The 13,569-nt window shown below is 35.4% G+C and overlaps 1 protein-coding gene across 3 annotated transcripts in view; it reads right to left on the bottom strand.

Annotated features, from left to right (window-relative positions):
- The window catches only part of LOC106478017 (AT-rich interactive domain-containing protein 3C-like), a 103,011-nt gene that overhangs the window by 14,751 nt on the left and 74,691 nt on the right, over positions 1–13,569 (bottom strand). For all 3 annotated transcript variants that reach the window (XM_022381539.1, XM_022381540.1, XM_022381541.1), the window contains one exon: positions 4,799–4,982. In XM_022381539.1, the coding sequence (XP_022237247.1) occupies positions 4,799–4,982 (184 nt within the window). The remainder of the gene's footprint in view (positions 1–4,798; positions 4,983–13,569) is intronic.

The following is a 13,569-nucleotide window of genomic DNA, read 5'->3' on the forward strand; positions in this document are numbered from 1 at the left end:
GTGGTGTCTAAATCAATCATAAAATAACAGGAGCTTACCAATTTGTTGACATGCGAAGTAACGCGAGTTTTGCCAGTACCACATTTTGACCACAAATGAAATAAGTCCCACATAACGACTGTATTCGTGGTAACAAGTTACTTGAACTGTGGTCGACATTTATCGCATTGTGAAAATATTACTAAAGTTAGATCGTAAGATATACACTGTTTATAGTCACAAGGTCAGGCTTGAACACCCAATCCCCCTCGAATATTTAAATTTAAATGGCCCTGTTTAGGTATAAAATTAAAATTGGTAGTACACGAAAAGTGTTGTAAGCGTTACACAGGTATCAGTTTTTAAGGGAGTCTGTGTGTTAATTATCTTACTTTAGATAATAATAATATGTTGGCAAACAACGATTTAAAGCATAATAAAGTGATTTATTTTGGGGAGAACATACCACACGTTTCTTCAGGTGTGCTCTCCAAGAAGACCGAAGACTATTTTGTCCAAACATGTATTATGCCCCCCCCCCCTCCAAATCACATCATTATGTTTATAAATCGTTATTTGCCAACTTATTATTATATTAGCATAATGTGCTTCCTTACATTACACGAATGAGAAGGAAGTTTAACGCGCATGCTAGAAAGTCACAGAATCACGTGTATTACGCCTACCTAGTGTTAATTATTTGTCCCAATATTTGGTACAAGAAGCTTTAAATGTTATTAGCCGTCACAGAGTTTACAAAGGATAATCTGGTTACTCAATCAATGATCGAGTTGGGAAACAACTTACGAGTGTATAACTGTACTTATTTCTGTGTAGTGTTCATGCGGGAAATGGAAATCTCCAGCATTAAACAGTTCGTTGGTCGTTATTAAGCACAAAGCTACACAATGGGCTATCTGTGCTCTGCCCACCACGGGTATCGAAACCCGGTTTCTAGCGTTGTAAGTCCGCAGACATACAGCTGTGCCACTGGGGGGGGGGGGGCTATTAGAGTCAAAATAGAGATTTGTAGCTTGAGAAAATAATGTTAATACTATGTCTCAAACCTTAGTTTTGCTCGTTTATTTTTTATGTGATTGAATTTTCACTTTAAGCTACCTATTTTGTTTCTGTAATTTTGTGAATATCTCCATTCCCCCCCCCCTTTTATATTAACAATTTTTAATAATCTTGTTAATACTACATTCGGGACTTTTTACTTATTTATATTTTATTCATAAGCCTTTACCAGTCTTTCAACGGAACTGCTAAAGAATCTACAAAAAATAGCACGCATGCGCATTTTATTTTAATGATCCAGTTATGAATTTTATGCCTTCATACGTACAGTAAAGAAAACGAAACGAATATTAAATTTACATTGCTACTTAAACAAAAAGGAAACGTGCTGCGTACTATATGTATGACAATATGTAAAACATGTTACTACTCATGTAACAAGCTATTGGGTGAGTCATACCCTGGCGACGTCATTGTAATCCCTGGAGTTTTTTTCTTCTACTTTGTAATCAAATTAGAATTTTCAACAACGTAGGGCAGCAGACTCACAATCTACCGAGAATTATGGGACACTCCAGTTTGTAATTCTTCGTTACTGTATGTCATGATGTGATTATGACTCATCTTAGTATACTACGTAACGTCATTAATCCGATCGTGATCTTTAATATCCCGATAAACCCTATGATTCATAATACAAACAAAAAACTGCTATTTAATATAACTCATATCTCAGTCTTTCGGTCTGGTTATTTTTCCTTTGTAATATATATTTTGACAACATAAATTTCCCATAATACGACATTTTGATGTCGTATTCTTCTTCCGAAATCAATAAAACATACGCTGGAGAACACGAGTCTAAGATCATTAAACATCATGAAAGCCGGTTTATTTTCATTTTAGACGATATCAAACAAAAGTAAACTTACAAGGAGACTCAAAGCATCATATTCTGGTAAAAAGATCAAAGTAGCAGCTGTGAAAAACGTGCATAAATCTCGGTAATTTCTTTTTCAAAGTTGCATGGTATTTAATTACAAAAAAAAGCCCCTTTTCGACGTGATGGCGTGCGTTTGATCTCGGAACTCAATAACCACCATCTGTTAAAATTGGTGAATAATCCTTAGAGAACTTAAACTTGTGACATAAATACTGTGACTGCTTCAGTTGTCTTTTGTTTATAATATATGAATTTTCTCTTGTGAAAGTGAACTTCGTTGAATGATAAACCCTGATTAACGTCACTTTTCATGATAATCTTATCTGACTGCTCTTTACGAGCAGGAAGACTGTAACGCAACTTCCTGTTAAAAAGAAGAAGAAGGAAAAAAAAACAGCAACAACAGAATATTTAATTTCAGTTTTGGGTATTAAGTGTACTTTAAACACCAGTTTTAGTACAATCACGAAGAATGAAAGAAAACGATGCGTTGAACAACATCATCATCTGTAGGGTTACAGCCGAAAATCAAACACTAGTTCAGAACCTCATACACAAATACATCTATAATTTTGTACGTTTCTTTCTTCCATTTCTTTGTTCTATTGTCTTATTGGAGTTTCCCTAAACCTAGAAACCTCCGGGCTTAGCCCGTGGGACAACCAATCACTATACCCAACTACCACCCACTTTCTTCCGATGTCTGTAACTCCAAATAATGGTAAGAACCAGCTAGCGGCAGCGGAATTAGAACAAAGCAAGTAATTAAGGAGATTCGACACGCCGCTGTGCCTTTGAAATCCTAAGGCTAGTCCCGAAGTGCCCTACAGGGGGAGTCGTCAAATACTTTTATTTCCTCCGTAAAATTTGCATACGATCAATAGGATCAAATTATTGTACAAGTTATTATTCTAAACATTACCGCTAGGTCTTTTAAGTGGAACATCATATGCGCCCGCTCGAAACCTTTTGTTGCCTGGTGATTACTAGACGAGAACAACTTTAGCAGATTTATGTGTAGTTTTTCCCCAAATATTAATTTTCGTGAGATGACTAATTCCACGAGTTGTCAAAGAAACGCCCCCCCCCCCGCAAAGAAAAAAAAAACATAAATATCATAGTTGTCACTGGCAGACATTTCCTGCACACCTTCTGTACTGTAAACTTTGAAGCTTTAAGAGCACAACTTATAGAAATGGAAATAATTAATTTAAAAAAAAAAAAGTCTAAATCTTGTTCACGTTCTATAATAGATGGCGCGACATGCGTGTCATAATACTACAGCGTATGGTGATACTTGATTAAAACAAGCGGATGGCAGCCTCATTTTGATTGTGAATAATTTTAGTTATAAGGTAAGGCATTTTTAATACACGATACAATTCTATTTTCAAATTAATTCCATTAGATTTATCAGTAGAGAGGATTATAACCGTCATGAACCGACATACAACAGCCATGAGACAAAATTAATGAACAAGAAAACAAAACAAACTCAGCAAAAGGGGATATCTAAGTTGATCAAGGACCAATCTTTGACAGTTAGTTGTTTTGGTGTTCACTACGTTTAGTAAGGTACAATGTATGGTGAAGATTTGTACTTCGTCTTGTTGATGTGTTGGTTATGATAGTCTTAGTCCAATCTATAAAGTTCTAGGATTGGTTTGGTTTGTTATTAATCTCGCGCAAAAGCTACACGAGGGCTATCTGCGCTAGCCGTCCCTAATTTAGCGGTGTAAGACTAGAGGGAAGGCAGCTAGTAATCACCACCCACCGCCAACCCTTGGGCTACTCTTTTACCAACGAACAGTGGAATTGACCGTCACGTTATAATGCCCCCACGGCTGAAAGGGCGAGCATGTTTGGTGTGACGGGGATTCGAACCCGCTACCCGGAGATTGCGAGTCGAACGCCCTAAACACCTGGCCATCCCGGGCCTAGTTCTAGGATAAATGGTATTTAAGACAGATGGAGCAGTTATTTAATGGGATTGCGAGTGTTAATAACTAAGCTACTTTTGTAATAGTTGCGTAGTCGCTATTCGAGTCATAAATCTGCAACAACTAGTATCATATTCATATTTTTCAAAATTCCGACAACAGCTATAGAAAAAACAGTTTTCATGTGCGCGCGTGTGTGTAGAGACACTAACTATTTCCCATGCTTCACTAGCAGTTTTCAATCTCATATTTGCAAAGGTAAGATTTCTCGATCATTCCTACGTGAGATTAGTAATTTAACATTTGAAATTACCAAAGATACATGTGTAGTCTTCACGGACACGCAATATGTATATATATATATATATTAAAGGTAATACTGTGTTATTTCAAAAATAATCTTAAAATGTTAATATTTTATTTTTAAAAATAAAAAGTATTTTAGTAAATAATAATTTTAGTCATCCCAAACGGTTTGGTGACTCATGGGTATATTTTTCATTCAGTAAATTCAAAGTCTATTCCAACAACCTGCACCAATTAAAAAAAAAACGTAAGAGTAATTTTAGTTAAATGTTGTGCATTTGTTAAAAAATCAGTGGCGATTTATTACATGATCCTTCTGGCGGATGTTATAAATAAAATCATATATCTGGTGTTGTATATGTCTTAACCTCCGGATGGCATATTTACCAAACCGTTTGTTGGTTAGGTCAGTGCATGCTTATAAATTCTTGGTCTATATTCAGATCTTGATTTGCTTTCATTCATGTATATAAAATAAAGTTACTATCTGAACATTTGAATATCTAAATTTACTTCAATTGCCTAATACATTAGAAGATTTAATTTTTTAAAGTATATTTTTCCCGACCATAATTAAATTCATTGAAAAACAGAAGAGGGCGTGACTTACTGCGTGCGTAATGTAAATGCAGCACTGGTAATAGAAGACGGAAGATTGAGACCCTTGGTGATTTCTCTCCATATCTTTTTATTGATAACCTCCACCAGACCTCCTCTTGCAACCACCAATTTGTAGAGTTCATATAGGTCCAATACCTGCTTGGCCATAATCGGAACCCTGTTGACTGGCGTTCCTTGAAAATCATAAAATAAATTGATAAATAAACATTACGTAACACAATTATACATGAAATACATTCTGGGTAAGCGGAATCGAGATAATTAGTTTGTTTTGAATTTCGCGCTAGCCGTTCCTAATATAGCAGTGAAAGACTAGAGGGAAGGCAGCTAGTCATCACCACCCACCGCCAACTTTTGGGCTACTCTCTTTTACCAACGAATAGTGGGATTGACCGTCACATTATAACGCCCCCACGACTGAAAGGGCGAGCATGTTTGGTGGGACGGGAATTCGAACCCGCAGCTTGCGAGTCAAACTCCCTAACCACCTGGCCATGCAGGGTCAATCATGACGTAATTTTTACAAATGGTTTACGATCAACAATATATTATCATTCTATTCTACTCCTTAACACAAGGCCCAGATAGCTGCCATATTTTTGTGGTTACAGTGTTCTAAGAAATCATGAATATTTAAAACGATGGTTAATGTTGATATGTAATTTTATTCCTTCCGTTTGTATTTTGGTGTTGAGGAAAAATCTGATATTTTTATTTCAGTCTAGAGGAAACGTTAAAAACATATGCTATCTAATATGACACAAATAAGATTACTTTTCCTATGGCTTTTTGGGGGCGTTAGATAAAATATATGCATCCTTCAAAAAAAAAGAATGCCTCCAATTTTTTATTATTGGATAAGTTTGTTGTAAAGCAAAAAGCTACACAAAGGGCTATCTGTGCTCTGCCCACCGCGGGTATCAAAACCCTATTTTAGCTATACAAGCCCTCAAACTTACCGCTGAGACATTGGGGTTGGCAACTACTGTATGAGAAAGAAGTACAATAAAAGTTACTACGTATTTTTAATATTGATTTTTTTTTCGAACTAACTGAAGCCAAATACTTCAATATGTTGATTCATCAAACTATTGATTGTGTTTCCTAACATAAAACAACAACAAAAACAGTCATTTCTAAATATACGGTGAAATACGAAAGATATCCTGTTTCATCACGCGAAAAAATGCATCTAAAACGTTTTAGATTATTTACGCCATGTTATGAAGTTTCGTGCTTTGATAACTTGGTGTATAATAAAACCCGATATGTTTGTGTTTGATTCTTGTTTATAAACACACAAAAATGTGCTAGAGAATCAGGTTCGTGGACTCTCCTCCTGAAACTTCATTAGTAATTAATATGTAATTTGTAATTAAAGAAATAAGGTATCCCTTCTGAAAACTCCTATTCTGGAACGTATTATTAAATTTATAAGTAACTGACAAAAGTATTGGCTTCCATAGACTCGTATCCTGGATTACCATTACTAATTTATATGTAATCGAAAAAAATTATCGTCTTCTGTGAGCTCGCAATATTGCTGATTTGTAACTGACGAAAGTATTACAATATCTGCATTCCACGGATTACAACAAAACACGTGTATCTTACTAAAATACTCTAATCGTTAAATGATAGAGTACAAGTCTGGAACTTGTGTGGTATTTTAAGATATAAAAATAGAGCAGAAATACGGGCATATATTCCAATACACAACAGGGATTGTAGGGTTTATTCTCGTGGGTCTGGTGAACCAAATTTTGCTTAGTACATCAATTAGTTCACGTACTCCATCATTCACTCCTGGAGAAGGAAAGGATGTGGGGTGAAGTAGAGATCACCCAGCATATGGTGCATCGAAGGTCACCCACAAATTTAACTGCTATCAGTGCTGACGGAAAATGTTTCATTCGCCAATCACATTTGTGATCCATGTGCAATGGTTGAGCAATGAAAAAAAAAAACAAGACAACTAACAGTGGAAGGTTCAGTGTTTTATGACATCCTATTTCACTCGAATTCGGGAATTCTTCACCAGAAGCGGCGAAGCTGTCAAAAGGTCAGCTGCGGAAACATATTATAACTTAAGCTGCTTCTGTGCACAAATGTAACAACTACCACCCAATTTCACAGGACAAAAAAAAGTCTCAGTAACAGCAAACACGGGCTCTGATTAGGTCGATTCATGGCTGGAAAAAGACGACTAGTGTAAAACAAGCCACTTCACATTTGAAAAGAATGTTCCTATTGTTGAAAGTTGAAGTAAACAAACCTTCTAACAACTTGAGGTAAATGTTGCCCCGGGTCGCCTTTCTCAGTATTTGATTACTTAGTTAATTAAGCATGTGAGCAGGACCTCATTCCATGATTTACTGGGAAAAGATGGCACCACGCATGAAAAGGAAACAACTGAAATTAGAACAAACGCGTTATGTATGTGCATTAAAGAATTAAGTTTTCTCTTTTTTTTCTTTTGTCTGAACGCTCAAACTTCGCAAAATCTACACCCTGATAAAAAATTTTCTTCCAAATGCCTTAACTTCATCTGACTATTTACTCGTGTGCTAATTGACAGTAAAGTTAATTCAAATAAAAATAAATAGTCAGTGTCAGAAGTAAAATATATATTATTGTGTTATTGATTCTTATCATAAAAAATCTGATTTGTAAATGATTCAAACAAAACTGAAAATATTTACAATTAACACCAATCAATCAATATAAATCACACCATAACAGTCGTTGTTTTAGAAAGTTGATGTTATAAACAGAGCTTAGACCATTCCTTTGTCTATCGTATCCGAGCCGGCTTGATGAGTCCTGATATTAAGCGAGAGGCCTCGTCGGCACTGATTTGGTTTGTTATGAAATTCACAAAAAGCTACACGAGGACTATCTGTGCTAGCCGTCCCTAACTTAACAGTAAAAGACTATAGGACTACTCTTTTACCAACGAATAGTGGGATTGATCGTTACATCATAACGCCTCGCAGCTGAAAGAGCGTGCATGTTTGGCGAGACGGGGGATTCGAACCCGCAGAGTGCCCTAACCACCATGTCATGGACTAACAGAGAAAAACCATACATAAAGGAAAATAATCAAAGTTTCACAAAAACTTCAGAGGATTTTAAACAAACCATTTTTTTTTATTTTTAACTTTATTAGAACAGTAACAAAAAATATTAATTAACAACGAAGTTCGCTTTACAAGTTTCGAATATTTTTTGTTGCAAGAATATTTCTTGTTCTTTATGTATGGTAAAACAGTAGCTATTTTAAAGGACACTTACATAATAGATTATACTTATAAATATATGATAAGAACAGGTTTTCGTTTAGTAGTACATTTGTCCCTAATGAGTAATTATTATTCTTGGAAGAAAAGACAATGATTGTGTCTTGTTCATTCTAACTCATCCTACACCTATACTACGATGAAATAATATAGTATTTAGTAGCTTAACTTTATCTGTTATCTCCAAATATTTTTCCTGTGTTATGCATGAATATATTTAAAGAATTCGCGAGGTTATAGATGCTTTGAGTATGTGCCAATAACTAATAATTTTCACAAATACTGAATATCTGTGTTCGGTCAAAACACGCATGGGGCATAGGTGTTTTTAACCAAAGCTACGTAAAAACTATCTGATGACGTTTGTTTGTTTTTGAATTTCGCGCAAAGCTACACGAGGGCTATCTGTCCTAGCCGTCCCTAATTTAGCAGTGTAAGAGTAGAGGGAGGGCAGCTAGTTAACACCACCCACCGCCAACTCTTCGGCTACTATTTTACCAACGAATAGTGGGATTGAACGTCACTTTATAACGGCCTAAAGGGCGAGCATGTTTGGTGTGACGGGTATTCGAACACGCGATCCTCAGATTGCGAGTCGAGCGCCCTAACCACCTGGCCATGCCGGGCGTATCTGATGACGTAGCGCTACAGTGAATCTTTCACGAAGATTATCTACTACCGAGTCTTAGCTTCCGAGCTATTCCCGATATAAAACGTGTCTTTTTTTCTTCTGTTAAATCATATCTCAAAAGTAACACGGGTCTGCGATGGTTTTATTGTCTTGAAATTTTTACATGTTCTACAATAATTCCTGTACGTTGAATCCGAATATGATATCTATTTTTCTCCATCAGGTGCAGATTTTTCACAAAAACTCCATAACGCAATACATAAAAAAAGACCACAATACGTAGTTTTGAGACTGAAAGACGTAGATTTCACACACAAAAAAAGATCAGGATGAATGAGGATGCATATTTGTTTGACATCAATGTTCTTCCCTTTTCTTCAGTTGATTTGTATTTTTGCTAACAAACAGAATGATAAAAATGCTCATTATGACAAACGAAATAATAATTTGGTAGAAGTAAGAGCTTTTTTCTTCTTCCCGATTTGTAAAAAATTTTTACGCGATATAAAAAAAAAGGTTATTTTCGAAACCTGCGTAGCTGAATTATGAAAAATGTGTTATTAAAACCAAAACAACTTTTATAAAGTTTAAATTCGCAGGCCTGTGTAATTTATCTTAGCTTCCGAGCTATTCCAGATTATTTTTTTCTTCCTCTGTTAAATAATATCTCAAAAATAATTTATCTTAGCATCTGAGCTATTCACGATATAAAAATGTATTTTTTTTTCACGATTCATACTAGCCAAACCCTAATAAAATACACCGTAAACACGGGCCTGCTACGTCACGTGACCAAATTCTCTTCTGGAAATAAACATTAGAAACAGCAGTAAAGTCTGGCAAGACTTCCCTCTGTTGTTTACGGCTCAAATTCTCGTTATCACGTGCAGCTTCAAATATCTTCTAACTGTTAATCTCAGCCAGGAGTCATATCGGCTCGATCGCTTCCCCAAGACAAACAAGGAGCCAGTCACGTGCTTCACATGTTTTCTTACGCGGTCTATTTCACTACTGACAGCCAGCCTGCCAGCGATAACGCGCAAGCGCAAAGGCCCTCTGAACGCTTTTGTGTCATCATTTTTAAACCGAACTACCTACCAAGTAATTGACTGACCACTGTCCAGTCATTATTCTTTAACAAACCCTACTATTTCTTGCCTGAATAATACTGACCGTATTATATGGTATATTCAACATATAAAGGTGAGGTATAGGAAACTCCCTAATAAAGACGCTAACTATACTAATTTGGTTGTATTTCAAGTAATAATTGCGATCAATCTGAACCAAAGTGTCATCTAGTTGGGAACGGAGCAGCGAGTAGACATTATCAAGTGTAAGCATGAGAAATGTGCAGAGGTTGTACATTTATATCATGCTAAGAACATTACGAATTTAGGTTTCGCTATAATCTCACCCTGTAGGGCAAATTCGTTGACTTTCATAACTCATCACTCCATGAATGACACAAATATAGTATGGAATGCATGGCGGAAACTCTTGTAATAACAAAAAAGTCCAAACATAGCAAGTGCAAGATGTCCACACTGTTTATTATATTCGTTATTAGCTTGCTTGTTTGTGTTTTAGAGCAAAGTCAAACTAGGGTATCTTCTTTGTCTACTACAGCGAATCGAACCCCGGATTTTACCTTTCAAGTTCGTAGACTTACCGTTGTCCCAGCGGGGGAATCGATATTAATAACAATCAACCATTAATGGCTATTTTCTATCATTCTTCCTATCTCCGCGTGATTACAGCGTCATACAAATAATAATATAAACGTTTTAATAATTTCATTGTTTTATTAACATATAAGCAAGGAAATATATTGACTCAAGATTAAATGCAGACTCAAATCGTAATTGTCGTGTCATCCAGGAATCGTGACATGACCTCTCTCAGTAACTGCGTTTCGCATATCTACCATCCTTTCGTCGTCTCCCCCCTCCCCAAACATCGTATCAAAATAGTCTTCCCGCGCTCCAGCTGCATAAGCACCAAGAACGCTCTCAAACGCTTCCTGCTAGCCAGTGGCCTGATTTATTAGGGCAGATTAGTTCTGCAGAAGTAACTAGGTGCTTCTAAACATAACTCTGATTGGAGGATTAGAAGCATGTATTTGGCTAGTAGGAAATTCATGTTGGGCAGCTAGTAAATCCTATCTCAACTAATTCAAGTCATTTAAAAATTAAAAGCAGCAAGCAAAGGTCCAAGTAGAATTGGAACGTAACGTAGCATGTGTGTTAACAGCCTACTAATGTTACATTCTTCCAATTTCAGTGTTTTACCCCCGAGATATAAATCACTACAGATATAGCCCCAAAACTGCAACAAAAATGTGTGATACTTTCAATATAGGATGGAGCTGAAGGTATTGGTTAAATACTGCTCATGGTGTTCATGTACAAGAGTTTGAGCTTTAACATGAAATATTCAAGGTTTACAAAGTTCCTAAATTTTATAAACAAGTTTGAGGAATATTAAATGAACAAAAATAGTGAGTTTAAGATAAAAGAAACGAGAGTTGTTTCAGACATTATAGTTTTTTTAGTCAATCAAAGAAAAAAAAAACAGAATTCACGTAACGTATCTTCCGACAAGTTGGAATACATTTAATAAGATGTAACATTGTAATATAAACGGACAATATTAAACATTTGAAGTTTTCACGTTTTGTGATTCAAAGAGCAAAACAAAATTACATTATTATAGTTGTAAAGCACTAAATGGAGTAAGAATTACTGTTGTGGGAGTATAGCACTAAAGGGAGTAAAAATTACTATTGTGAGAGTATAGCACTAAAGAAGTAAGAATTACTATTGTGATAGTATAGCACTAAAGGAGTAAGAATTACTGTTGTGATAGTATAGTACTAAAGGAGTAAGAATTACTGTTGTGGGAGTATAGCACTAAACGAATAAGAATTATTGTTGTAAGAGTATAGCACTAAACGAGCAAGAATTACTGTTGTAGGAGTATAGCACTAAATGGAGTAAGAATTATTGTTGTGAGAGTATAGCACTAAAGGGAGTAAGAATTACTGTTGTGAGAGTATAGCTTTAAAGGAGTAAGAATTAGTGTTGTTGGAGTATAGCACTAAAGGGAGTAATAATTATTGTTGTTGGAGTATAGCACTAAAGGAGTAAGAATTACTGTTGTAGGAGTATACCACTAAATGGAGTAAGAATTATTGTTGTGAGAGTATAGCACTAAATGGGGTAAGAAATACTGTTGCGGGAGTATACTACTAAAGGAGTAAGAATTATTGTTGTAGGAGTATAGCACTAAATGGAGTAAGAATTGCTGTTTCGGGAGTATGGCACTAAAGGGAGTAAGATTTACTGTTGTGGGAAGAAAGTGAGTGTCATTAAATACAAATGAACATGATGGTGTCATATGTGGAGAAGTAACGAACTTCTGAACATGCTAAAAGAAGAAACGAAAAGGCGAAACTTTTATATATCTTACGATACCTGCAGGGATTCTTAACAGCATATCCTATGGTGTATCCCTAATATTACATTAAATACTTGCCAACTTAAATTCTTCCACAAGTTTGTTCGGCTTGTTGTTCCGCTTTAGTTCATTATCAGAGTTTTCATGCACTTAAGTTTAAATCGTTGTTAGTTTTCCTCTCCTTTACTGTAATGAGACACGTGGTAACTTACGCTGTACAAAAGTATTTGTGTGTACTAAAGGGTGCGTGAGAGTACTTACTAAGGTTCACAGTATCATAACATCCTATAGTGCTTCTCTGTACTTACTAAGGTTCACAATATCATAACATCCTGTAGTGCTTCTCTGTACTTACTAAGGTTCACAATATCATAACATCCTATAGTGCTTCTCTGTACATACTAAGGTTCACAATATCATAACATCCTATAGTGCTTCTCTGTACATGCTAAGGTTCACAATATCATAGCATCCTATAGTGCTTCTTTGTACATACTAAGGTTCACAATATCATAACATCCTACAGTGCTTCTCTGTACATACTAAGGTTCACAATATCATAACATCCTATAGTGCTTCTCTGTACAGATTAAATAATAAATTTCGTAATTATTTCAAAAAACAAGAGTTAGGTTTGCAAGTTGTCAGAGAAAAAAAAAGTTACAGTTGTATTGTTTCTATACATATAAGCAATATAATACTAATTGTTTTGTAGTAAACGCATTAAAAACTTGTAGTTTTGGCTTCTATTACAAGTAATAAAAATGAACCGCTAGAAGTTACACCTTTCAAATTCGATTAAAAGTTATAAATCTGGTATGTTATTTACAAGACGAAACAATGGATGCTATTTCCAGAACACAACACACGCCAATCACTCTTTAATTACAAAAAACAACAACAAAACAAACAATGAAAGAGATTCGCCAAAAACATACGTATATCATTTCGAAATAATTTACAGAAAACTTTTCTTGAAACATCAACGGGTCAACGTACTCTTATTGAACATTGTGAAAATTCTCTTCGAGAAAGTTGAGAATTTCCTATAGAAGAATAAAAAATTATTAATTTTAAGCTCTACATTTAGTGTCACAAATCATACACCTTTCTCTTTAAGCTGTATCCTATACACGAATAACACGACTAACGTTTAAGCTCTGCATTTAGTGTCACATATAGTATAGTTTTTACTTTAAGCTGTATCCTATACACGAATAACACGACTAACGTTTAAGCTCTGCATTTAGTGTCACATATAGTATAGTTTTTACTTTAAGCTGTATCCTATACACGAATAACACGACTAACGTTTAAGCTCTGCATTTAGTGTCACATATAGTATAGTTTTTACTTTAAGCTGTATCCTAT

This window comes from Limulus polyphemus, unplaced genomic scaffold (assembly GCF_000517525.1).
Source record: "Limulus polyphemus unplaced genomic scaffold, Limulus_polyphemus-2.1.2 Scaffold173, whole genome shotgun sequence".
Taxonomy (NCBI): Eukaryota; Metazoa; Arthropoda; class Merostomata; order Xiphosura; family Limulidae; genus Limulus; species Limulus polyphemus.